This window comes from Netta rufina (genome assembly GCF_964035555.1).
Source record: "Netta rufina genome assembly, chromosome: 20".
Lineage (NCBI taxonomy): Eukaryota > Metazoa > Chordata > Aves > Anseriformes > Anatidae > Netta > Netta rufina.
This window is the reverse complement of record NC_140144.1, coordinates 7,270,717-7,292,710: the sequence shown is the minus strand read 5'-3', so window position 1 is coordinate 7,292,710 and position 21,994 is coordinate 7,270,717. Positions and strand designations below refer to the sequence as shown.

At 55.2% G+C, this 21,994-nt stretch overlaps 2 protein-coding genes across 2 annotated transcripts; one reads left to right on the top strand and one right to left on the bottom strand.

The window, feature by feature from the left end:
• Positions 1-1,735: 1,735 nt before the first annotated feature.
• Positions 1,736-7,369, top strand: CACFD1 (calcium channel flower domain containing 1; the record flags this gene model as incomplete). The annotated part of the gene is made up of 5 exons (XM_084298978.1): positions 1,736-1,859; positions 6,358-6,430; positions 6,849-6,974; positions 7,060-7,167; positions 7,276-7,369. The coding sequence occupies 5 exons, from the start codon at positions 1,736-1,738 to the stop codon at positions 7,367-7,369; spliced, it is 525 nt and encodes a 174-aa protein (XP_084155104.1).
• Positions 7,370-12,643: 5,274 nt separating this feature from the next.
• SLC2A6 (solute carrier family 2 member 6) lies at positions 12,644-16,834 on the bottom strand. Its single transcript, XM_084299071.1, has 9 exons — positions 16,717-16,834; positions 15,957-16,119; positions 15,656-15,862; positions 14,974-15,085; positions 14,483-14,694; positions 14,176-14,328; positions 13,981-14,089; positions 13,155-13,300; positions 12,644-13,068 (listed from the first exon to the last, which is right to left on the bottom strand). Exons 1-9 carry the CDS (start codon positions 16,815-16,817, stop codon positions 12,913-12,915), a joined length of 1,359 nt encoding a protein of 452 aa, XP_084155197.1. The 5' UTR covers positions 16,818-16,834; the 3' UTR covers positions 12,644-12,912.
• Between the last annotated feature and the right edge of the window lie 5,160 nt (positions 16,835-21,994).

Here is a 21,994-nt window from a genome sequence, read left to right as displayed (position 1 = left end):
ATGTCTTGAACATTTTGAAGGGTTCTCCTACTTCGGTACAAGTCCTCATCAAAATCTCAGTGTTCTGCTGAAGGGATCTTTTCCAGACCTGAAGCCTGGCTGGACACGGCTGCCCCTACCCTTCACGCTGGATACAATAAATGGTTCTGCCTGGGCAGTTTTAATCCTACCTCTGCTTTCTTTCAGCTGAATTCCCTGACATCTTTTTGCAACCACAAAATCTTATTTTCTTCAGTCTTCTTAGTAATGGTTTTTGCTGGTTCCGCCTGGATTTTTTTGCTTGCCAGCCTTCAGATTTACGTTCCGTTCCTGGAAAAGCTAGAAAGTAGATTCTTGAAGCAAGATCCTTGAGGAACTGAATATATCAGCTGTCCCACTGCAGTGCGTGGGTGATACAGGCACTGGGCCTTCATTTCCTGTCTAACAGGAGAAGTAACAGTAATGAAAAAAAATAATCCTTTTCTTAATTCTTTTTTGTAACCTTTTAGCAGATGGGATCTGTCTTCCCACTCAGCTCTGGATCCCAAGTCTCACTGCTATATTTTGTTCCAGATCAGCTATGCTGAGTCTCTGGTCTGCAGAGATGGGCTCTGATTACTGACTGTGTGCTCCACATTCATTTGCAAAATGTGCAGCTGCTGCCTTTATAATTTAAGGGAATTACAGGTATTTCACTGTACCAGTTGTTCAGATACCAACAGGTTGCCAGCTGGGACATCTCTGATATGCAAAGTCCTACTTCAACTCCCATTTTCTAAAAACCTAATTCCATTCAGATTAAGGGGAGTGGTTTGCTTTTCCTTGAGGGCACAATTTTTGTAACAATTTCCACATTCAACTCACATCCATTCAAAAATTCACGTTTCTCTTTCCTCTTAGCACACACAGGAATAACAGCAGCTAGTGGTTAGGGGAAGCAGGACCCAGGGCTCCTGCTTTACCTCTGACTTTTCTGCATAACATTAGACAAATCGCTTCACCTTCTGCTGAAGCAAAAGCTCAGTCGTCAGAGAGGTAAAGGGAGTGAAGATGGTGGTAAGAGCAGAGTGCAGCCTGCTGTGCACTTGTGTTGTTGGTACAACTGAGGCACGGGGGCTACGGACACGGATGGCTTTAAGAGCTGAGGCACCCACAACGCCTCCCCCTGCGATTTGAGGCAAGAAGCTGTGTTATCAGCCCGGCCAAAACTTCCGAACGTTGAGGTTTGCGCGGCCACAGCTCAGCTGGGAGGAGAGGCTGGGGCTCAGTCCCAGTCCCCGTGAGATGACGGGTGCCTTTCGGGGCAGATGCTTGCCCTTGCCCCGAGCTGATCCAACCGCCCTGTGCACCCTTGGGCCCGCCATGGGCCGCGCGCCTCCCTGCCTGCTGCTGGCTATGAATATGCACACACGGCTCTGCCCACTGGCTTTTTAATGAGCGTGACATCAAAGCCCTCCCTGCTGGAGGAGGGGACCCACAATGCAATAGGCAGGGAGACGTGGAGGCTGCTCCCCCCCGGCCGCTGGCATCGCCGCTGCAGGCAGAGCCCCTCCATTGTCAGCCCTGGGGGGCCCGGCCGTGCATGGGGGTGCGGGGAGAGGCCCACCAGCAGCAGGGCTGGGTTTAGGGACTGTCAGCCTGCCTGGCCTTGCTGGAATAGGTGGGGGGAGTGTCACCTGGAGGGGCATCCCCCACTGCTGGGGCGCAGGTGGGGAGCGGGGAGCTGCCCCCTGACCCCCCGGGAGCTGGGGGGGCCATGAGTTCTCAGGATGACCAGTTCCAAGCAGCAGCCCCTGAGCCAGCGGCTCCCTCCGCCGATGATGGCATGACCTGGTGGTACAGGTGGCTCTGCAGGATTGCCGGGGTCATCGGGGGCGTGTGTAAGTATCCCCTCCCTCGCAGCCAAGGGTTCCCCACTGGCTCTGCTCGTGCATGCAAAAGCGTGGGGCAGGGGTCGTGCCTGCCCGTCCCTGGGCCGTGTTTGTGTACGGGGAGGCGGGCCATGGGACAATAGTTTGGGGTTGCAGGTTTGCGTCTCTTCCACACGTGTAGTTGGCTGCGTTTTGGGCAGGAGGATGAGACAAGATGAGCCTGAAGCGGGGTGATGTCAGCTTGCACGTGAGAGGCGCGCTGCGTGGTTGTTGAACTCGCTGAACTTTGGTACCTGGGAGAAGGGATGTGTCGGGGGGGATCTGCAAATCCTCGAGTTTCTTCTTGGATAAAGCTCATCTCCCATCTCTGGGAGTGGTGGGAGCAGCGGCCAAGCCCCCGGACCTGCAGGAGGGCCGTGGGCAGATAAACGAGACAATGGTTTTATTGCGAGCACCGGGCTCAGGGCGCTCAGCGGGGTCAGGTGCAGGGTGTGAACGGGGACCCTGGGGTTTGCTTCTTCCATCCCATCTGACCGTCAGGTGTTTGTGTTCCTGCAACTTTCCTGTTCTGGACGTCACAGCATGTTTCCTCTTACTCCTGCCGTTTATCACGGAGGGCCTGGCTGTGTTTTCTGGAGGCGAGTAATGACCTTGGTTAGTGGTGTGTGTTTTTTAAGGGGTTTAGTCTTGGACGCGCAGAAGATGGGAGACAGCGTACAGCGAAGTGAGTTGGCTGCGCTGTGAATTACCTGCTGCCGAAAAAAATTTTCCCAGGGAAAGAGTCTTTGCACCTTTGCCAGAAATCAGCTTGTCCCGTAGTGCTGTTTTGCTACATTCTGTGAGGAGATTAATAGCTCTTAAAAGCAGGAGGGACTGTTATGACCGCTTAGTCTGATCTCCTGCAGAGCACAGGATGGAGAATTCCTTCTGCTTCAGGTCCACGACTTCTAGTAAAACAAGAGTGTTTCTCAGCCAGTACAGTCAGCCCTGATTTATTCCCTCTGCTGTAGTGTTTTGTCTGATCCCTCTCTCTTCCTGCCCCTTTTCCATGCCTGTTCCTGCCTCAGGACTCGACTGTACAAGGCTGTGGTGTTTTTGCAGCCCACCTCGTGCACTGTGGCATCACTGGGCAGCCCCTTTAAAGCCCTTTTTGGCTATGCTGATAAAACATAACGCTTCTCTTGCTTTTACATCTTAGTTGCCGAAATTCCAGAGGTGTGAAAAGATTCCACAAGGCTGCTCCTATGGGGCAGCACCTACCGGAGGCCTCTGGTGGGGGCAGGAGGCCTGGAGCCCAGCTGGGCCATGTCCCCTGGTAGCTCCCATGAGGGGGCCATGGGGTGATGTTGGTCCCACAAGCTGTGGCCTCGGCACCCTTCACGTGGCTTTGGTCCACACACAGCTTGGGGGATGTAGATGGAGGGTACAGAGTTGGAGGTGGCTCTGAGCAGCTCGCCGTGTGCCAGAGCAGCTCGCGAGGGGCTTGAAAAGCAGCGCGAGTCTTTGAAAGCAGATTTTTCCCCTCTATCTTTAGCTTTCAAAGCAGCCGAGTTGTACTTGGATTCTTTTCTCAAGCTTTTCTTCACAGCTTGGAGAACTCAGGACTTGTTTTTAAAGGAAAGCTGAGAGTTTTATGTGTTTGGGCGAGTCTGGGAGAAGAAATAGGCGGGAGGATTGCTGATGATTCGGGGAGTCAGCCAGCTTGCTCTGTGGCCTGGCAGTCTCAATTTTTGGGTCTGTGGGGCAGAGACCGTGGCAGCCGGGGTCACAGGCTGCTGTTAGGAGCAGAGACACGGGAGGCCATGGAAGGAGGCAATCCTCCGTGCTGGTGACAGGCATCCTCAAAATGCCCCTTGTTCAGCATCGCCTCGTTGTAGGCGGCCTGTTAGGACAAGGGCTGACTGATAACTAGGCAAGGCTGGAGCATGCCTCTGATTTCAGAGCTCTCTGTGAAGGAACAGAACTCGTTTATAAGATTTTTGGGCATCTGGGTTGTGGCTGCTACGGGGCTGGGTTACTTTGTGCAGGAGGAAAAATTCCCTGTAGGATGGATGAGAAACTTTGTCAGTGGAGGTGAAGCTGGGAGGTGACACCTATTGTGTGCCAACACCTGTAACCAGCAAGATCGAGTCAGAAGGGCTGGGAGGTGGAGCATGAATGAGACAAACAAGGCTCGGGATCTGTTTCTGGCTCCTGCACAGCCTGGTTTGGTGACCGAGTCCCCTCTCCCCCTTGTGTTCCTATTTGTAAAAGGACGATGGGAGTCTGAGGCTTTTGTAAAATGCTCTAGGGGCAAAAATAGGGTTGCATTGAGGACAGTGACCAGCTGCTTGGAATGAATAGAGGCTTTGTGGGGGGTGGTGTTTTTTTCTTTTTTTACTTCCTCATTTTAGCTCCCAGTTATTTGTGCTTCCCCAGGGCCTCAGGACGGGACAGCAGTTAAACAAATGGCAGGACTGTCTTCCATAGCTTACGTGCCATCGAGCATTATCTGAATTTGAAGCCTCTTGTGAGGCTTTGTTGTGCAAAAAGAAGTCTCTGGGTTGGCTCCGTGTCCCTTTTGGCTACAGAGGCAGGAGCCAATCCTGCCCCGGCGGGACCAGTGTGTGCCAGGCTGCCGCAGGATGCATTGCACTGGAAAGGAGACCGAAGGTCACCGAATCGTTATCTGTGGCTGTTGGCAACCACCACTGAGTGCAGTGCTCCTGCAACTGTAAACCTTTGACTCCTTTCCTGCTGGTTGGTGCTCGTGCTGACGTAGGGACTCGCTCAGCTCAGGCCTGCTGGGTCATTAGTCTGCTGGCAACCGGGGCGATCGCTTCGCTGAGGCGCCTGCGAGGACGTTTAGTGCTCAAGGGTTGTTTGGGGATGAAAACAAAACTCGAAAAACTGAACCAGAGCCCTGACAAAGAGAAACCCTGATTGACTAGAGTAAAAAGAAATTTAAAAATAGTAGGGCCAAAGTCCTGCTTGGGAAATAACATTCTGCCTCCCTAGGTTTGCTCCGTGGTTGAGGCTGATTTTGTAGCTTTCTGAACCTCACGCCCTGCTCTGCTCCACTGTGCTGTTAACAGGGCTCTGCCCTGGCCCTTTCAGTGGTAGTCAAAATGCTGCTGGGTTTTGCTGTTTGCTAATAATAAAATGCTTGAAAGTCATTTAAGGTTATTTTCAGAAGTGTGCTTTTCTGTGAAGACAAAGTGTTACAAGTCCACGGTGTGGACTTGTCACAAGTGTCACAAGTCCCCTGAGCTCCTCTTCCGTGAGCATCCAAGGGTTTGTTGGTCACAGAGTTAGAAACCTCCCTGCCTGCTGCTCCTTGCAATCCTGCTCGCTGGTGCTTTGCCAGCTCTCCGTCTGTTTGCATGTCTGCATCATCCCACCCCAGTGCCTCAGTTTCCCCCTACAGTGCAGGGACACTGATCCCTTTGTGATGGGAGGATGAGAAGTGCCCTCGGAGTGTGGCTGGTAGCGTGTCCTCTGGCATTTCTGCTCTGTTGGGATCTTGTTCTTGCAGGAATCTCCAGGAGATTTTGGGTCCTATGGGACAGTCCCAGGAAGTGTCTAAAAATAAACTTGTTTGGTTGTTTTCTAAAATCAGGGGGCCGCTTGCTCGTGGGGTGACCTCAGCCTGGTCCTATCATAGGCCTGCAGCTCTGTTTCCCACTCTGGTAAATAAGGGTAAATAAATATTCTTGAGGAAACCTTGAGGATTCAGCAGTGGATGCCTGAAGGAAACCTTGCAAGCGCGTGCCAAGCTTTTGAAGGTCAGGACTGCTCACAGCAGCCCTGCTCAGGGATTCCCTTAGCAAAACATGAGCAGACTTCAGAAATACCTAGACGCAGGCTGGTCTTCTCAGATTCACACCGCTCTCTTCATTATGCAGCAGCACATCCCAGGCCAGCCTTTCAGGGCTGTATAATTTCAGCTGCAGTTTTGCACCGTGTTTGTGCATTAAACAAGTGGGGACGCAGCCCCTGCCTCACCGCTCTCCCCCCCGTGGGCTCGGGTTCCCAGGTGAGCAGCAGCTTCTCGGTGTCAGCGGGGGGAAAGGGGCCATATCGAGTGCAGGGAGCGCTTTGCAAGTTTAATGAGGCAGGAGGTGGGTGCCTGCAGCCTGGCTGCTGGCGGCTTCCTCTCCTGGCATTACGAATTCAGGAGAGCAGGAGCTATTCTGGGCCTTGCTTTAGCCAGCATCCACTTCCATTTGTATTAGCAGAGACCCCAAACTGGCTCTTTTCTGCCCCTCTCTGAAAGTTGCACAGAACCAGCAGTGTGTGACCGGGTTCACCTCTCCTTTATTTTCAGCCTGAAAGGGCTGCAAGTAATTTTTTTTTGCTGAACTTTTCCGCGTGCTGCTCTGAGATGGGTGCCATGGGGAAGGCACAACCCTGCTGATGTGGCTGCAGGGCAGGCTGGAGCTGGGAGAAGCCAGCCCTGCCAGCCAGCCTCTGGCCCCGCTGTCCCGTGGGTCGTTGTGGTCACCGAAAGCCTCTTCTTGCCTTCCAGCCTGTGCCTTTGCTGGTCTGTGGAACTGCGTCACCATCAACCCCCTGAACATAGCAGCTGGCGTGTGGATGATGTGAGTGGAGTTTCTGTTCTTTTTTTTTTTTTTTTTTTTCTGCTGGGATGGAGATGTGATCCTTGGGGGTCCCTTCCAGCTCTGGGTACCCTGTGATTCTGTCCATTTGGCACCACGGAGCGAGGGGCAGAGCTGGGAATTGCCAGCTCTTGCTCAGTCAAACAGGTGGAGACACGGGCCTTATCCTATTTATATCCCCCTTTATATTCCTCTTCTCTCCTTACCCCCTTTTCCACCCGTTTTTAGGTAAATACTGCAGTAACCTTACCCAAAATAAATCTGGGGCCAGGGATTGGGAATTACCAAGAAGGGGGGAGAGGGAAGCGGGGTCCAGCCCCGCTGCGTGCTGCTGCTTTGGTGTGGCTGGGGCTGCCCCTCGCTGTGGGGCAGGGTTAACTCTCGTGTGCTCTGCCTGGAGGCTCAACGCCTTCGTCCTGTTCCTGTGCGAAGCCCCCTTCTGCTGCCAGTTCATCGAGTTCGCCAACGCCGTGTCTGCGAGGGCGGACAAGCTGCGGCCCTGGCAGAAAGCTGCTTTCTACTGCGGGTGAGGATGCTCCCGGGGCCGGGCGCTGGGCGTTTCGGGTGCTGCGTTCCCCAACCCAGCACGGGGCTGCCTCTCTCTCTTTCAGGATGGCGGTGTTCCCTGTCATGCTCAGCCTGACGCTGACCACGCTTTTTGGAAATGCTATCGCGTTTGCAACCGGGGTGCTTTACGGCCTATCGGCGCTCGGCAAGAAGTAAGAGATCTGCCTGCTGGGGGAGGGGAGGGGAAGGTGGATCTCCACCCCGTCCTGCACCCCGTCCGTTCCCAGCTCACATCCCCTCGCTGTCCCTTCTCTTTGCAGGGGAGATGCCATTTCCTACGCCCGCATCCACCAGCAGCAGAAGCAGATGGATGAAGAGAAGCTCACGGGGTCCCTGGAAGGACAGGCCCTCTGAAGCCCCTGAGCTCAGGGGAACCTCACACGGACACTGAGGTGTTGGTGAAGATACGGAAACCCACTCTGCCCTTCCCTCTGCCTGCTCCCTTCTCTGTTACTCTGCTATTTCCCCGGACACGGCAGCAACTGGAAATCTCAGGGGCTGGGGCGGGCTGTGCCCTCCTCCCACACCAGCAGCCAGACCTCAGCGCGTTGGTGGCTCTCTTCTCACCCTCTCAGAGGTTTAACACTGAACCAAATATCTCACAGTCCCCTCCTTTTTTTTTCTTTTTTCTTCTTTTTTGTTCTTTTTCTTTTTTCCCTGCAGAGGTGCTGGCCCTTTGAGTGCTGCTGTACAAGCCTAAACACGTAGCCTTTCTCTCTTTTGATGCCTGGTTAATGAGCCTGCCCTGTTTTGCTGGGGACTGAGTGTGGGCAACACACTCACTGGGAACTGTTCTTGGAGCTGCCTGGCTCCACTGGTCATGTTACACGTTTTAAAGTAACGCGCTCTGGTGTGGCACTTCCCAGGCACAAAATACTAAGCCAGCATTTAGCAGGACCTGGTGATGCTCACGCTTGGTTTAGTATGGGTCCAGTTAGGCTGGGCATCAGACATCACTGCGCAGTAAAGGGCTTCCAGCAAAAATCCCAGATGAAGACAATGACCACGCTGCAGAGAAGCTGCGAGAGACGCTGGGGCAGATCCGGGGAACTGTAAAGTACAGTCTCCCCTTCCTCTGGTTACAGCTTCAGGCAGTTTCTACAATTTACTTGAATTATACACATTAATTACTTAGTCTGAACAAGGGTACTTGTCTTAAGCTTCACCTTTTTACTGGGGAGGAGGGGAAGGGAGGTTTGCTTTACCTCAGCTGAAAGAAGATAGTATTGCTTGAGCCAACGGTTCTTTTCTTTTATTTTTTTTCCTGGTGTAATAGTTGCTGATGTGCGTGAGCATCCTTCTCTCGTGAGCCCGGGACTGTGCTCTGCTATCTCTCCCTTCCCATGTGTGCTCCTGCAGCCTGTTCTGCATGTGGGACCTGCTTTTTGCTTATCTGGTACAGTTGTTCTCATTGGGCTCATGCTTTTTTGCATCAGTCCTGGGCTGGTTTTGTATGGGGAGGTGGCATATCCTGCCTTTGCAAACAGAGAGAAATCTGTACCAGTTCGGTGGGGATAGCAGGTTATTGTCCTGGGTGTTTTGCTGCTTTATTCCAAGCTCTGTCATATTCTGTTTGTGTCGTGTCAGGCAGAACAGAACTGCTCACTAGGTCCAGGTCTCACGCTTCTCATCACAGTTTCTTCTGGGGGGGTTAATTTATTTGTTTTTACACAACTGCTTTTTGTTTTAATTAGGAAAAGGGCGAATAACTTATTTCTACATATTTATGTGTTCTGATGGGCCTCGTTTTCTCTGAATGTAGGAGAAAGGAGCTCTCTGTTCCCTGTCATTTGAAGGAAAGCATTGTCTCATTTTGGGGGTCTCTCTCTGGACCCAGGGAGAACCCTGGCTGCTGTAACTGGGATACTGGAAAATCCTATTTCAGCCTTCATCGTGTTTCTCAGACTTTTGGAAAGTGTGCTGCCCTTCGATCCCTTTGTCTTATGGATGCCGATGTGACCGGATTTGCTTTTCCCTGCTGGGACGCAGGGTTTGTGCTTGGTGAAGGCAGGGGGCAGCTCTGGCGAGCAGAGGCAGCCTCTTGTCACCGTCCTGCGCTGGGAGCTGGGCTCCTGCTGCCTCCTGACTCTTTGTGGTCCCATTTGAATTACTGGGGTGCCAGAGGGGTCGTGCAGCTGGTGGCTGGGTGCTGTTCATCGTCAGAAGCTGCAGGAGAGGGTGGCCAGGTACTGGTGCATGCGGGCGCTGCAGCAGGAGCAGTGCAGCCCCTGGGGGCCGGGGGGCTAAGCTGCCAGCTAATGGCATTTCTTGTTTCTTCCGTGGCGTTCAGGGAGGTGTGAAGATTTGCACCAGGCAGGAATGCGGCCTGGCTTTATTTGCACACACAGCCCCTCGCAGCTGGATGCTGGGCAGCCGCTTCGTGCTAAGCCCCTTTTCCCCCGGGGCCTCTGAGCTGTAATTGCTCTGACACCAGCTTGTCTGGGGCGCCGAATAGGCACCGCCAGCCCAGATGCAGCTTGTTTCAATCAAGCCTCTGCCGTTTTGCAGCCCCCAGCTCCGGGCTGGTCCTGTGGCTGCATGCAATATGTGGGACATTGGCTTTCCTTGTGCGTGCGTGCGCAGGGACCCCAGCCTGTGGCAGTGGGGTGGCACAGGGGGATGCACCCCAGGACACCTCCGAGTGAAGCCTCAGTGATCATAGCCTCTCTGCTCCTCCTGTCCCCAGTACCTTCATGGGGTGGCTGCGTTGCAGAGTCCTGCCTGGCAAGCAGGACATCCAAGTAGATTTCGAGGGGTTTGGGAGTTAAGTAGTGTTTAGTAGAGGACTGACCCACGTAGCGATGCGCATGTCTTTGGTAGCGACTGCTTTGCTCTGCGAGTAGTTCCGCAGGTGGAAGGCAAAGCAGAGGCGATAGATAACCCTTGCAGTCTGATCTACACCCACAGGGACGAACCAGGAGGATGGCAGGACTCTTGCTGGCTTTATCTGCCTCCTGGCTCACCTCTGCATGTCAGCTCCAGCAGCAGAAGTCCCTGGGGTGCCAGCAGTGCCATCACGCTGAGTATCGCAGCCACCAGCTTGGACCAGGCAAGCTAATAACTTGCATTGCTCTGCCACCATTAGCAGGATGCAAAGCCCAGCTCCGAGCTGTGGGTGTGCTTTTGTTGGAAATGAGCCTCAGGGACTCTTCTGCAAGAGCTGAGCTGGATCCTGTGGCCACGGCGCTTATCGCCTCTGGTTCTGCTCAGCGTCTCCGTGCCTGCCTGAACAGGAGGTGTCTGGGAGCTGTGCTCGGAGAGCGCTGACTCTACAGATGCAGCAATATCGGGGTGAGCACGTCTGGAGAGGGTGCTGTGGGGAATAGTGGCTGGCTGTGATGTAGCAGGACCCAAGCCAGATGCGGCTGCTGCTGGTCCGGTGAAGTCTGCGTGCAGGGCCTGCAGCACCCATGGCTTTCGGGGTGGTGTTGAGTTAGTGGCTGGTCTCACCTCGGTGTGAGGCTATTTTTGTGGAGATAGAAAAGACCTTTAGAGTAGTAGTATCACAGTAGTTAAGGTGCCCATTCACAGTGCATGGTGGTTATTAGTTGTGTTTAGAGGCAGGGGGCTAGGAGCTGTGCAAGAATAATGAAGTTAAAGTCCTGCTCTAGCGATTTTACAGGATCAGCCCAGTGCTAGCTGGCAGTGTGCAGGCTGGAGGGCTGATCTAAGGGGTCTCCATGGAGGAGGTTCTGGAGGCCTCTTGGGAGAGAAGGGGGCAGAAATTTTATGTGAGACCTCAGTAGCGGGTGGTGCATTGACTACAGCGAGTATGGAAAGACGGCTGGGAACCAGCAGTAAGTGTGCACTTGGGAGTGGACTGTTACACCATTCACTGTCTGAGCTGTGCACTTCTCTTACCCAAGTGCATTTATACAACATGCAACCCCTCCGTGTCCCATTCAGTCCCAGAAATTACTGCACTTGTGCATATAAGCTCCCCGTTCCCCTGGGGTTCTCCCCTGGGCATGCAGAGAAGGGCAGAAGCTCCCTTTCTGCTGCGTACCCAGACCTTGCTGCTCAGAACAGGAGCTGGTTTTGTAACACCAATTGATTTTCTGTGTGTGCAGTGAATAAAAAGACCATTCTACCTCTGGAAAAAGCCCCCGTGATTTCTCAGACTCTAAATGTTGTAGCAAAAACCCTCACGCTTTCTTTGTGGAATAAAGGAGATCACTCAGAAAATACTTCTCTAGTGTGGTTCGGGCATTTGCTCCTTAGGCCAAGCCCTGGGAAGCTTAATTCATCTTTGTCATTTTTTTTTTCTCAGGAAAAAAACATCCACTGTCTGCAGGGAAGGGTTTCACTGAAGTGAAGATATCAAGACCTGGTACATAGCCATGTGAGAAAGAGAATGCTCTAGGACAGGGCTGCCAGAGATCCTGATCTTCTGAAGGTCAGTGGAAAGCAGAGGCTCTTGAGAGCTCTTGTAATCTGGCCATGCTTAGAAACAGTCATATTCCAGCCAGGGCTGGACATCTTTCTGGAAACAGGTCTCGGCTGCAGAGGTTTGGTCTAATACTGACATTTCTCTGTGGTTTTGATTTTGGCCCATCTCTCTTCCTCTGTCCTAGGCTGCTTTAAATTAATCCTCTGATAAAGCACATCTTCTCCATGGTGAGGTGCACCTTCTGCTGCAGGGGATCTACATAGCACTTAGTGTTTCCTGAGATTCAGGTCAAATATGCTCTGTTGCCCCCCAAATCCTTGTCACAGCAGGCTGAAGTGTATCAGGAACAGGAGGACACAAGCATAGCCACAGGCCCTCAGGTTGCCAAGTGCATTTCAGCAGGCTGGCAAATGCTCAGGCAAATGATCTCCAAGCCCAGCCTGTGCTGTTCTGCCCCTTTGGGAAGAGTTAGGTTGGATGCAATACTCAGCAAGGCCTTCATTCCTCACAGCCATAACCACCTCCTGCAGCTGTGCTTTACCCAGGGTTGTGTTCTTAAAAAAAAAAAATCATAAATAAAGACCTTAATCTTGCAAGACATCAGGAAAGGGCTGAGAGCAATTTGCTACTAACTATGCAGCTGAAATCTCAGTGATGGAGGTGGAGGCTCTACACCCAGCTGTGATGGGGCACAGCCACCTTCCTTTGACATGGATGAGTAAAACCCTGGGGTGGGAAGGACCTGCCCCACTACAACGTAGTCTGTACCTGTTGTGTCTTTCCTCCAGGGAATCACTTGCACTACAGCTGAATGTCTGTCTGTTCCCATGCTGTGTGTTGTGTCTTGAATTTTCTTTGTGAACTGTAGTTGGTCTTGTTCGTTAGGCTCCTAGTGTAACGTGTGTTTTTAGAGCAATAAAATGTGGCAGCTTTTTTATAAAAAAAAAAAAAAAAAAATATCTGGCTCTGCCTTTTTTTGAAATCTTTAAGTACACGAGACCCACATGGGAGGCTGCAGGGTGCTGTGATCCCCCAGCCACAGCCCCTGCCTGCCTCTTCCCTCCCATCCCCCTGCAGCTTTCCTCTCTGCAAACCAAGGCAACGTCGTGCACTTGGAGGCAAAACTGCTTTATTCTTGCAACTACATGCTGAAAGGGTGCCAGCACAGCTACAGCTGTTAACTCTGCTCCAGCCAGAGCCTGGGGGCTCTGGGGCTGCTTGGGTGGCTGCTGCGCTAAGGACGTGCGAGGTTTCTTGTCCACAGCCACACGTTTTAGTTTCCAGGATGCTTTTAGTCCCAGCCTGGCAATGGTTACACAGTCCCATGCCTTGGGCTGACGTGGTGCCCTGAGAGCACCGGGTAGTGCTGAGTGATTTGGGAAGAGAAGGTAGAGTCTGGGCTGGCAATATCCATGTCCAAAGCAATACAGTCACTGCTGCCTGTTCCTCTTCCCTGGGCGGGGGGAAAGCACCATCTTCGGAGACCTCCAGCTTCCACCTCCAGCTCCTACCTCATGAACGACCTTCTCCCTGTCCTGAAGAAGGCCTCAATCTGTTCCAGGGACCTGCCTTTGGTTTCTGGGACGCAGCAGCCCGTAAATAAGACGTTCCCAGCGCAGATGACAGCGAAGAACAGGAACGGCACCTCGAGGCCAAAGGCTTCCTGAGAAGTGGGGCACAAAGCAAATGTGAGCCAGCTTGGGGGGCTCTGAGGAAGAGCTCTCGGACACCCCCCGGGACAGTACCCACCACGACCCGGAGGAAGAACTGGGTGAGGGTGAAGGCTGTCAGCCAGCTCACGACCACGCAGAGGCCCGAGGCCACCCCCCGGGCTTTCAGAGGGAGGATCTCCGACATCAGCAGCCAGGTGATGGGGCCCCAGCCCATGGCATAGCCTGCAGGGGAGGAGAGGGTGAGGTGAGGCTGCTGAGACTTCAGAGCCCCTTAGGGGAGCACAGGAAAGCCCTACACAATCCTGCCCTGCTCCCCTGTCAGTCGGTCATTATTTTTTCCCCATGTACACTCTCAGTCCTGAAAAGCGACTTCAAATGCCATTTTTCTCAGCCTCCCGATCCCAATCCCAAACTCCTCGCCCCATATCACCCTGCCTCGGAGGAGAAATATCCCCCAGGCTGGTTTCCTGCTCCGTGCTGTGGTCCTGGGCTCTCGCCCCCTGCACCTACCCATTATGAAGAACATGGTAGCCAGGAGGGGGATGAGGGTGATGTAGTTGATGGACTCCGTAGGAGGGCTGGCAGAGCTCGCCAGGGTCCTGTTGGTGATGGTGCCGTTCTGAGAAGAGGGCATGAAGTGGATGTAGAGCCCCATGGTCAGGTTGGAGGCCAGCATGACACCAGCTGTGGAGAGATGCAACAGCACCATGGGGCTGAGGGGTGAGCGAACCCTTCTGTGCCTTCGTCCAAGCCCCTGGAGTCACCTCTGCTCAGGAGCTGAGCCACCACCAGAGACCCCTCCTGAGCCCCGTGTGGTTAAATTCCCACTCCTGCACATTTGCAGAGCTGCTGGAAATAGCTAAAGAACAATTGCCCTTGCACATCGTGGCAGAGAGACTTACCCGACACAAAGAGGAGAATCTTCCTGCCAGCTTTATCCATCGACACAGCAGCAATCGCTACCGAGAACAGACGCACCAGGCCGACAAGAGCCGCATCGTACTCCGGCTTCTGCAACAGCAAAAGCCATGGGGAAGCTGAGAGGGGAGACCCAGGAAAGGGCAGACATCCCTGATGACAGGGCAACTCGAGCTCACCAGGATGACAGCCGTTTTCTTGAATATGGGCTGCAGGTACACGAGGACACAGGTGACCCCAGAGAGCTGCTGCAGGAACCTCATGACCACGGCAATCAGGATGGGCTTGTAGATGAAGGGGTCCTTGATCTCAGCACAGGAAACCCGCCGGCTCTGGAGGGGGACAAAGTCAGAAAGACAAGATATTAGTCCCTTGGGCACAGCCACAGCACCCAGGAAGCAGCTCAGATGCCCAGAGGATGCTGGACTTGACCATTTTCGTATCACATCTCCCACGTGCTGGAGGTGAGCCTCGTCCTCTCCTCACCTGCTTCCTCACGCTGTCCTTAATCTGCTCGTACTCCCGGGCATAGTCCGTGTCCTTGCCCCTCAGCCAGCACAGTGACTGCAGGGCCTCGTCCTCCTTCCCCCGGGAGAGCAGGAACCGGGGCGAGTTGGGCATGAAGCAGAGCAGGAGGATCATGGCCAGCACCGGCACCTCCCCTGCCACGGCCAGCCAGCGCCAGTCCAGGAGCAGCCCTGCGGGAGGCAGCCAGGTTAGGAAGGGAAAGCACAGGGAGAAGCCTCCCGGCCTTGCTTCAGTGTGGGCACCCCAACAACAGAGATTTAACAAAGCCAGAGAGGGGAAAACCAGAACAAGAGTTCATGGTGTGCTGCTCTTCAGCTCTGACAAAGCCTCGGTGGAGCCCCTTGCACGCCCGTGGTGGTGGCTGCGAGGGGAACGGATCCATCAGCCCACTAGGAAAGTTGTTTAAAATAAACCTGCCTTCCCTAGGGGCTTTCCTGCCCGCCAAACACCGAGATACTTGCCCAGCGCGTAGAGGATGAGGGAGCCCAGCACTGCCATGATCTGAGGACAAGCGCCCAGCATGCCTCGGACACCGGGGTGGGAGATCTCCGAGATGTAGACCTGCAGCAGGACAGCGCGCACAGCGGAGCTGCAGCATGCAGCCAGCACCAACAAAACCCGTCCTGCCGTGCCTCACAGCCAGGGAAAACCCAAAGTGCTGGGAAACCTGTCCTTTGGGAGGGGAAATCTGCAGGAGCTGGTCCTGCAGCAGGGCAGGAGAGCCTTGTGGCACCCATCCCTCCCGCACCCATCCTCGCCTGGTGCGGGAGAAGCGCATGCCCAGACTCCAGTTACTGTAAAGACGTGCCCGAGGGTTGCTCAATCCTCCCCTTCCTCTGTTTTGTTTGATAAATGGAGGAAACTAGCACCGGGGAGGAACAGGGCAGGGAACAAGGAGCTGCCTTCCACTTTCTGTGGACAGAAAAAACCCAGCAGCACGGGATCAGCTCAGGCTGGCCGTGCGGGGAGCCGCTAACCCGGTGCATCCTCCCCATCCCCTATATCCAGCCGCAGCCCTGAAGCTCTGCTGATGCCTCCAAAGAAGCAGAAGACCCCGGGCTCAACTCCTGCACCCCCCTTACCTCCCCGCCTTCCACCCCCTTTGGCAAACTCCCTCCTGGGACATATTACCGGGATGGAGGCAGATGTCACGCCGCCGGCGTAGCCCGTCAGCACGCGGCCCAGCAGCAGCATCTCGATGCCCTGGGCGCCAGCCAGCAGCGCGTACCCCACGGCGGAGGGCACCGCCGAGAACATGATGCTCAGCTTGCGGCCCAGGCGGTCGTTGAGGAGCATGGCGCTGAGCCCCCCCGCCGCCGCCCCCAGCGTGAACACCGACTGCGGGGACACAGAGAGAGAGAGAGGGGAGGCTTCGGTGGGTCCTCGTTGTCCCTGCCTGCACCCTCCCAGTAGGGACAAGCCTGCTCCTCACCCCGAACCAGGACGCTTTGTGCCGGTCCAGCCTCAGCGCGGGGTTGGGGTGAGCCTCCAGAGCGGGGATCACGGGTGAGGTGTAAACCAGGGCGAAGCCGAAGCTGAAATTCCCGAGGACGGCAGCGAACACGGCCAGGTAGAGCCGCTTGTTGTGGAGGCTTCTGAAGGGGACAGAGCGAGGAGGATGCGTCGGACACCACCACGGCACATGATGGGAAGTTTATCTCGCCCTTTTTTGTGTCTTTTCCCCCGTGCAGCCCAGCCCTGCCCTTTGCCGAGGCTCCCGGCCAGCCACGGAGGGGTTTTCCTGGGGAAAGGCCCTGGCTGGTGGGGTTTTTCTGAGCCAAGCAGCAGCTGCTTCTGCCGTGCTGTGTCTGCCCATCGTGCCAGGGCTGTATGGCCCCCAGGGTGGGTGAGAGCAGGACCCAGCTCCGTGGGTGCCACCGATGCTTTCCAGGTGGCTGGGCGGTTGTCAGCCAAGAAACAAATTGAGAAAAGCAGAAGCTCACAGCAGAGCGACGGGGGCTTCTCTCAGGGCCCCCTATCCCACAGCAGGACCCCATGTCCTACAAGTGTCAGACACCCCAAAGCCCACCCACTGCTCTCCCAGGCAGGCACACACAGCACCGGGAACCCTGGGCACGATGAGACCCCCTCAAAACACACCCAGGGAGCAGCAAGCAGTGGGCAGCAGCTCTCCCACCCGCTCCCCAGCCCCAAAACGGGGCACACGGCCACCCCACGGCCCCGGCCCTCACCGCAGGTACTCCTTGTCCAGCCTCTTGCTGACGCCCTCGGGGAAGGTTCGGTACGAGGAGCTCGGCTTCCTCACCAGGGGCTCCCGTGCGCTCGGCTCCATGGTGGGGGCACGGCCGGTGCCGGATGCTTGAGGCAGGTTCTGGGGCCTGGGAGGAAGAGGCAGCTGAAAATGAAAGGGGAGAGGCCGCCCGGCGTTGCTTAATCGGAGAAATCTGCGCCTTGTGGGCTCGCGCACGGCCGGCTTCTGGGGAGGAAACTGGAGGGGGGGCCAAAAGTCAGCAGATGGGGAGCCACGGGGGGATGAGGGTGCTCCGCGGGCCCTCCCCACGCACCCGGCCAGCCCTGCTGCACCCCACAGCACCACCAAAGCAGCACTTATGGGGCTGATCCTCACTGAAACCCTCCTACCCCAGCAGGAAAGTCCTTTAGCTAAGGTCACGCCTCGTCCCTTGGGGAACCAGAAGCAGCTAGGCTGAAAAAGGGCTGTTTTGTTTTTTTTTTTCTACTGGGGTGAATTACATTGTTGTGGCCCGCCACAAGGAAGGTTTTTCAATGCAGAGCAGAGGAAGGGAAGGAAACGAGAGAGGGGCGAGCACAGAGGGGGCACGAGGGAGCAGGTGGGGGCAATGATGAGCACTGATGAGGATGGATGAGGAGAGGACGGCATTGCTGCCACGTTGGGAGCTGCTGGAGGCTGGCTTTACCTCACCCCACCAGCAGCATTGTGCTGGGCATCTGCAGCTCCTGGGGGCTGCATGGTCCAAGTTTGCTCTGTAGGGAAGAGAGGGGACTGCTAGCTTTGCATTTGGATTCAATTAGCAAAAGGTGTCTTTCCCTAATTCACTTGTTTCCATGATTCACCTCAATCTATGGTGCTTTTGGGGACCTCCTGGGTGGTTTCTGCACCCTGAGTCTGTGTGTGCTTCGGTGCTGCTGTGGCTCACGGCGCCTTCCCTCCGTGCCGAGCCTCGAGCAGCCTGCTTCCCCTTCCGCAGCTCCACGTTCACAGCCTGATCGATGCTGGGGATTTACACATTTACAGCTGACTCAGCCGCTTGGGGCTGGGATTTCTCTGCGGGAAGAAAGGTCACGGAGCAAGGGGATGTCAGGGCAGCAGCAGGACAGCTCATCGAAAAAATTCCCAGAGCTGTGTTGGGCCATGTAGGGGTGTCACCGCAGCCCCCAGGGATTTGCTGCCTCCCCTGGAGCTGGTACCTGCACCCTGGGTGTCCCCCCTGTTTGCAGACACCACGGGTCACCTCCTTGGCATGCCCTTTGTGCCGTGTGTCAGGGCCTGTGGTGGCACTGCCCTGTGCCAGGTCGTGGTCCTGCACGAGGTGCTGGTGGCCGGGAGGTGTTGGTGCTGGGTGCATCTTGCAGGCTGTGGAAAATCTGCAAGGACAGCCGATACAGAGGGAATTTGAGGAGGAAGGATGCTGCGAATTCACTGCTGTGTGAATTTGTAGCATCCTTCCTCTTCAAATGCCCTGAGGCCGCTCTTGGAGACAACTACTCTTTGTCCCCTCTGCCCCTCCCAGCCTTTTCCCCAAATCAGTAATACCGGGTCTCTGCAATGTAGTATTTACCAAGTTCCACCCCAAAGCAGCTGTCTGTCAGCCCTGTGAGGGGTAAAATCCCCTCCACGAGCCTTTCCGGATGAAGACTGCCTGCAGGTGCTGAGCCCAGGGGTGGTCGCTGCAAGGCCTCTGTAGGCTGAGGCTGATACAAGGTAAGGCTTTTCTCTTTCTATTTTCCTCCTGATCCTTGTGTTTGCTATGAAGATCCCAGCTGTGGGCTGAATTAACTATTTTTGACTTTTTCCATGGTTGTCTCGTTGCTGGAGGAGCTGCTCGGTGGCAAATCTTTGGGGCTGAGCATGCAGGCCTGTGTTCTGTACTCCCAGGGGGTTTCTGCGCCTGGCTGTGGACCCTACTGGGACCAGTGCTGCTTACACCAAGGGTGCAAATCATGCATTACTTGTCCGTGGTTTGCTTGAGGATGGTTAGAAGAAAGGCTTTTGTGCTGCGTTCATGGGTTTGTTGCTCTGTTGTCTGTGCATCGGTTGGCCTTGGGTGTCTCCCAGGGGCTGGGAGCTTTCCCTTGCACAGGCAGGAGCTGAAGCAGGAGCAGATGACGGGTCCTGATGGCGTGCGGGGCACTGCTGGCGGTGCTGGCCACTGTGGACTGTGGCCACTGCTGGCCACAGTTGTGGCATTTGGATGGGGAGAGGATGGCTTTGGGCAAGCCACCACAAAACGGCCATCTGCATGCAACATCACCTCTTGCTTTGGGACCCCTGGGGCGGTGCAGGGCAGTAGGGGCTGGAAACACTGGTGGGATGGGGATGGGACCCCCACCGGGCTGGGGGTGCCTCCTGGGCATGTGGCTGCTGCACGAGCTTGCTGCAGACCTTGTGGGTGGATGCAGCATCTGTCCTAAGGGTAAAGCCACATGGCTATAGGAAAGAGAGGAGTGCTTAACCCAACCTCTTCCCCTTCTGTTTGGGGCAAAGCGGTGTGTTGGAGAGGAGCCCTGAGCAGTCGGCTCTCTGAAACATGAGGCCTTCTCCAGTTTCTGCGCAGATTTGTCAACTGCTTCGGGCAGGAAATTGCTGCGTGTCTTGAAAACCCTCCAAGCACCTGTAACGCTGGGAGTGCAGGGGAGCCGTGTCTGCGGGTCTGAGCTCGGCGAGCCGGGGCTGAACCACCAGGCAGGTCCCGTCCCACGTCCCCAGAGCCACCACCCTGCCTCCCTGCAGCTCTCCGTGACTTTCTGTAGGTCCTACCAAAATATACAAGGGGTGAAAGAAGATGAACTGCATCTGCGCTGGGCCATGGGCCTGGGATGGGGCTTCTGCCTGCTCCTGTGGTATGGGACAGGGCTCCAGGCCCCCGTGGGTGACATAGGGGGGGCGAGGCCCCCGTGTTGTGCAGGCAGCAGCCTGGTCCTGCTGCTGGCTGCCTCCAGCATGGAGCATCACTCTGGCTCTGTGGACTCTTTCTCCCCCTCCAACAGCTGTGCAATCACTCACCAGCACACGCAAAAAAAAAAAAAACAAAAAACAAAACCCAAAGAGCATCGAAGCTGCTTGGCAACCTGACTCACCCAATTCATAAATTAATTGCTGTCCCCCTTGAAAGGGAGAGATCGTTCACTCCTCAAGGCCATTTGTCTCCATCTGGCCGCATCCCTTCATCAATCCTCCCCATGTGTCCGACCCGCTGATGGCTGCGGCGAGACGCATGGACGCTTGGTGCCTGCCCCAGGGGTGCTGTGCCCTGGGCTGGGGCACGGTTGATGGTCTGCATCCCCCTCACCCCGTGTGGCCGCAGCAAATTTGGCATTTCACACCTGCAGCTGCTCTGTGGGTGATTTTGGGGAGCTTGTGGTCCCCGCCAGGAGCCATCGGTGCGATGCGGGGCTCTGCTGGTGAGCAGGGCCCTTGGAAAATGGGGGCTAACGGTGAGTGTGGGCTCAGGGCAGTGCTGAGGGCATGGAGAGAGGCTTGCAGAGGTGGGGATCAGCGCAGAGCTCTGGCTCTCTGCTCCCCCCCAGCCCTCCGAGGCTCGAGGGCTTTGCAGAATGGGGTCTGGGCGTCTTGCTCCAAAGGGGCACTGGTGCCTGCAGCCCCAGCTTGGCTTTTCCAAACAGCCAGGAGGAGGTCAGCTCTTTGCTGCATCCCTCACCACGCTCCCCACCCCTCCAGAAAAAAAATCACCACCTCTTCAGGCTGCCATCTGTTTCTTCTGTTGGCCTCGGAACTTGCTGAAATGTATTTCGATGGATGGAGGGAGGCAGAGTGGAAGAACAGAGCCTGGCAGGCTGCATGGTGAGTGGAAAATCGTTTTTTGGGGGGAACTTCTCTGGAGTTCGAAGCCTTGATGATGGATTTGCATGCGAGAGATGGTAATGGCTTTGTAAGTATCCAAACACGGAGCAAAGGAACAACTCCTCCGAATAGACTGAGAAATGTTTGTCGGCGGGATCCCGACAGAGGGAGAGCTGCGGGGCTGCATGATGGAGTGCTGCGGGGCTCAGGAGCAGGGCCCTGCATTTAATGCCTCGGAAAAAACGGTACCAGGAGTTCTGAAAAAACATCAGATACTCGCTATGAATGTGTCAGAAAAGCCTGAATCTTGCCTCAAAGCGGGGCTCGAGGAGGCGGGTGGTGTTCGCAGGGCTGTGCCGTGACCCCGCCGGGCAGGGCTGCGTGTCCCTGCGCCGCCTCCTCCCGTCCCGTGGCCGTTCTGCTGCCGGCGTCCAGACCTACTGACAACAGGGACGGGTTTATGTGGAAATTTTGTGGGGATAAATATTTGCCTGTCAGCAGGGCCAGGACGAAGCATGATTTCTCATGTGCGATTTGGAAATGACATTTCCAAACAAAATTAGAGTTTCCTATTGAATGTTCTTGTTTGTTTGCGTGTGAAGTCCCAAAAGTGTGGAGTTTGAGGGTTTTCTTGGTTGATATACAAAGGAAAAACTTGCTAGCACCTCTGCTTCCCCCCCCCCTTTTTTTTTTAAAAAAAAAAAAAAAGGTTTTTTTTTTTGGTGTCCCATTTTCATCCTGGTTAAAGCAGGGCTGTGCTGGAAGATGTGGGTGATCTTCAGCTGCCTGTGGGATCTACCTCTTGTCCAAACTCTTACCAAAAGCTGGATTTTTTTTTTTTTTTCCTGCTTGCCAGGCTTTTTTTCAGGGTGCAGGAAGCCTCAAGTCCCAGCACAACTTCCAGTGCCCCCGGATGGGTGGAGGTGAGCCTGGAGAATTGTGGAGCAAAAGGGGACGCGGGAGGATGGCAGTTTATAGTCTGTCCTGTGCCATGGTCATTCTTTACATCTCCTGCTGTAGCTTTTTGGCTGGCTGCTGGTCTGGGATGGGGTGTGAGCTGTGCTGAGGTGCCACACATCCCAGACTGAGCTTCCCTGGGGCCATGGTGGCTCTGGGACAGCAGGGACCAGAGGGAGGGTGCACCCAGCAGTGCTGCCACCATGTCCCCACAGTCCCTGCACCACACAGATCCATGTCTGGCCTTTCTTGGGCAAAGCTCATGTTTGAGCTTCGTGCAGGTACAACTGTGTGGCAACAGCATGAAAGCAAGGGCTGAGCATCCCCGAGGATGCTGTGGTGTGGCTACAAAATGTCACCTTCCCCTGTGCCTCTGCCCTCGGCAGTGCTGGCAGAAGGAGACGTGTGCGTGCTGGTGGTCCTGGTGTGCAGCGTGGGCAGGGCATGCGGTCCTGGTGCCCTAAACCTAGCGGGCCCCATGGCTTGCAGTG

Bases quoted from the DNA above. Each gene is read 5' to 3' on its own strand.
- SLC2A6 (XM_084299071.1), bottom strand. From the start codon at position 16,817: ATGGAGCCGAGCGCACGGGAGCCCCTGGTGAGGAAGCCGAGCTCCTCG. The intron at 15,863-15,956 runs GTGAGGAGCAGG...GTGTCCCCGCAG, and splicing joins ACAAAGCGTCCTGGTTCGGG to TCGGTGTTCACGCTGGGGGC. The intron at 13,301-13,980 runs GTAAGTCTCTCT...CCTCCCCTGCAG, and splicing joins GATTCTCCTCTTTGTGTCGG to GCTATGCCATGGGCTGGGGC.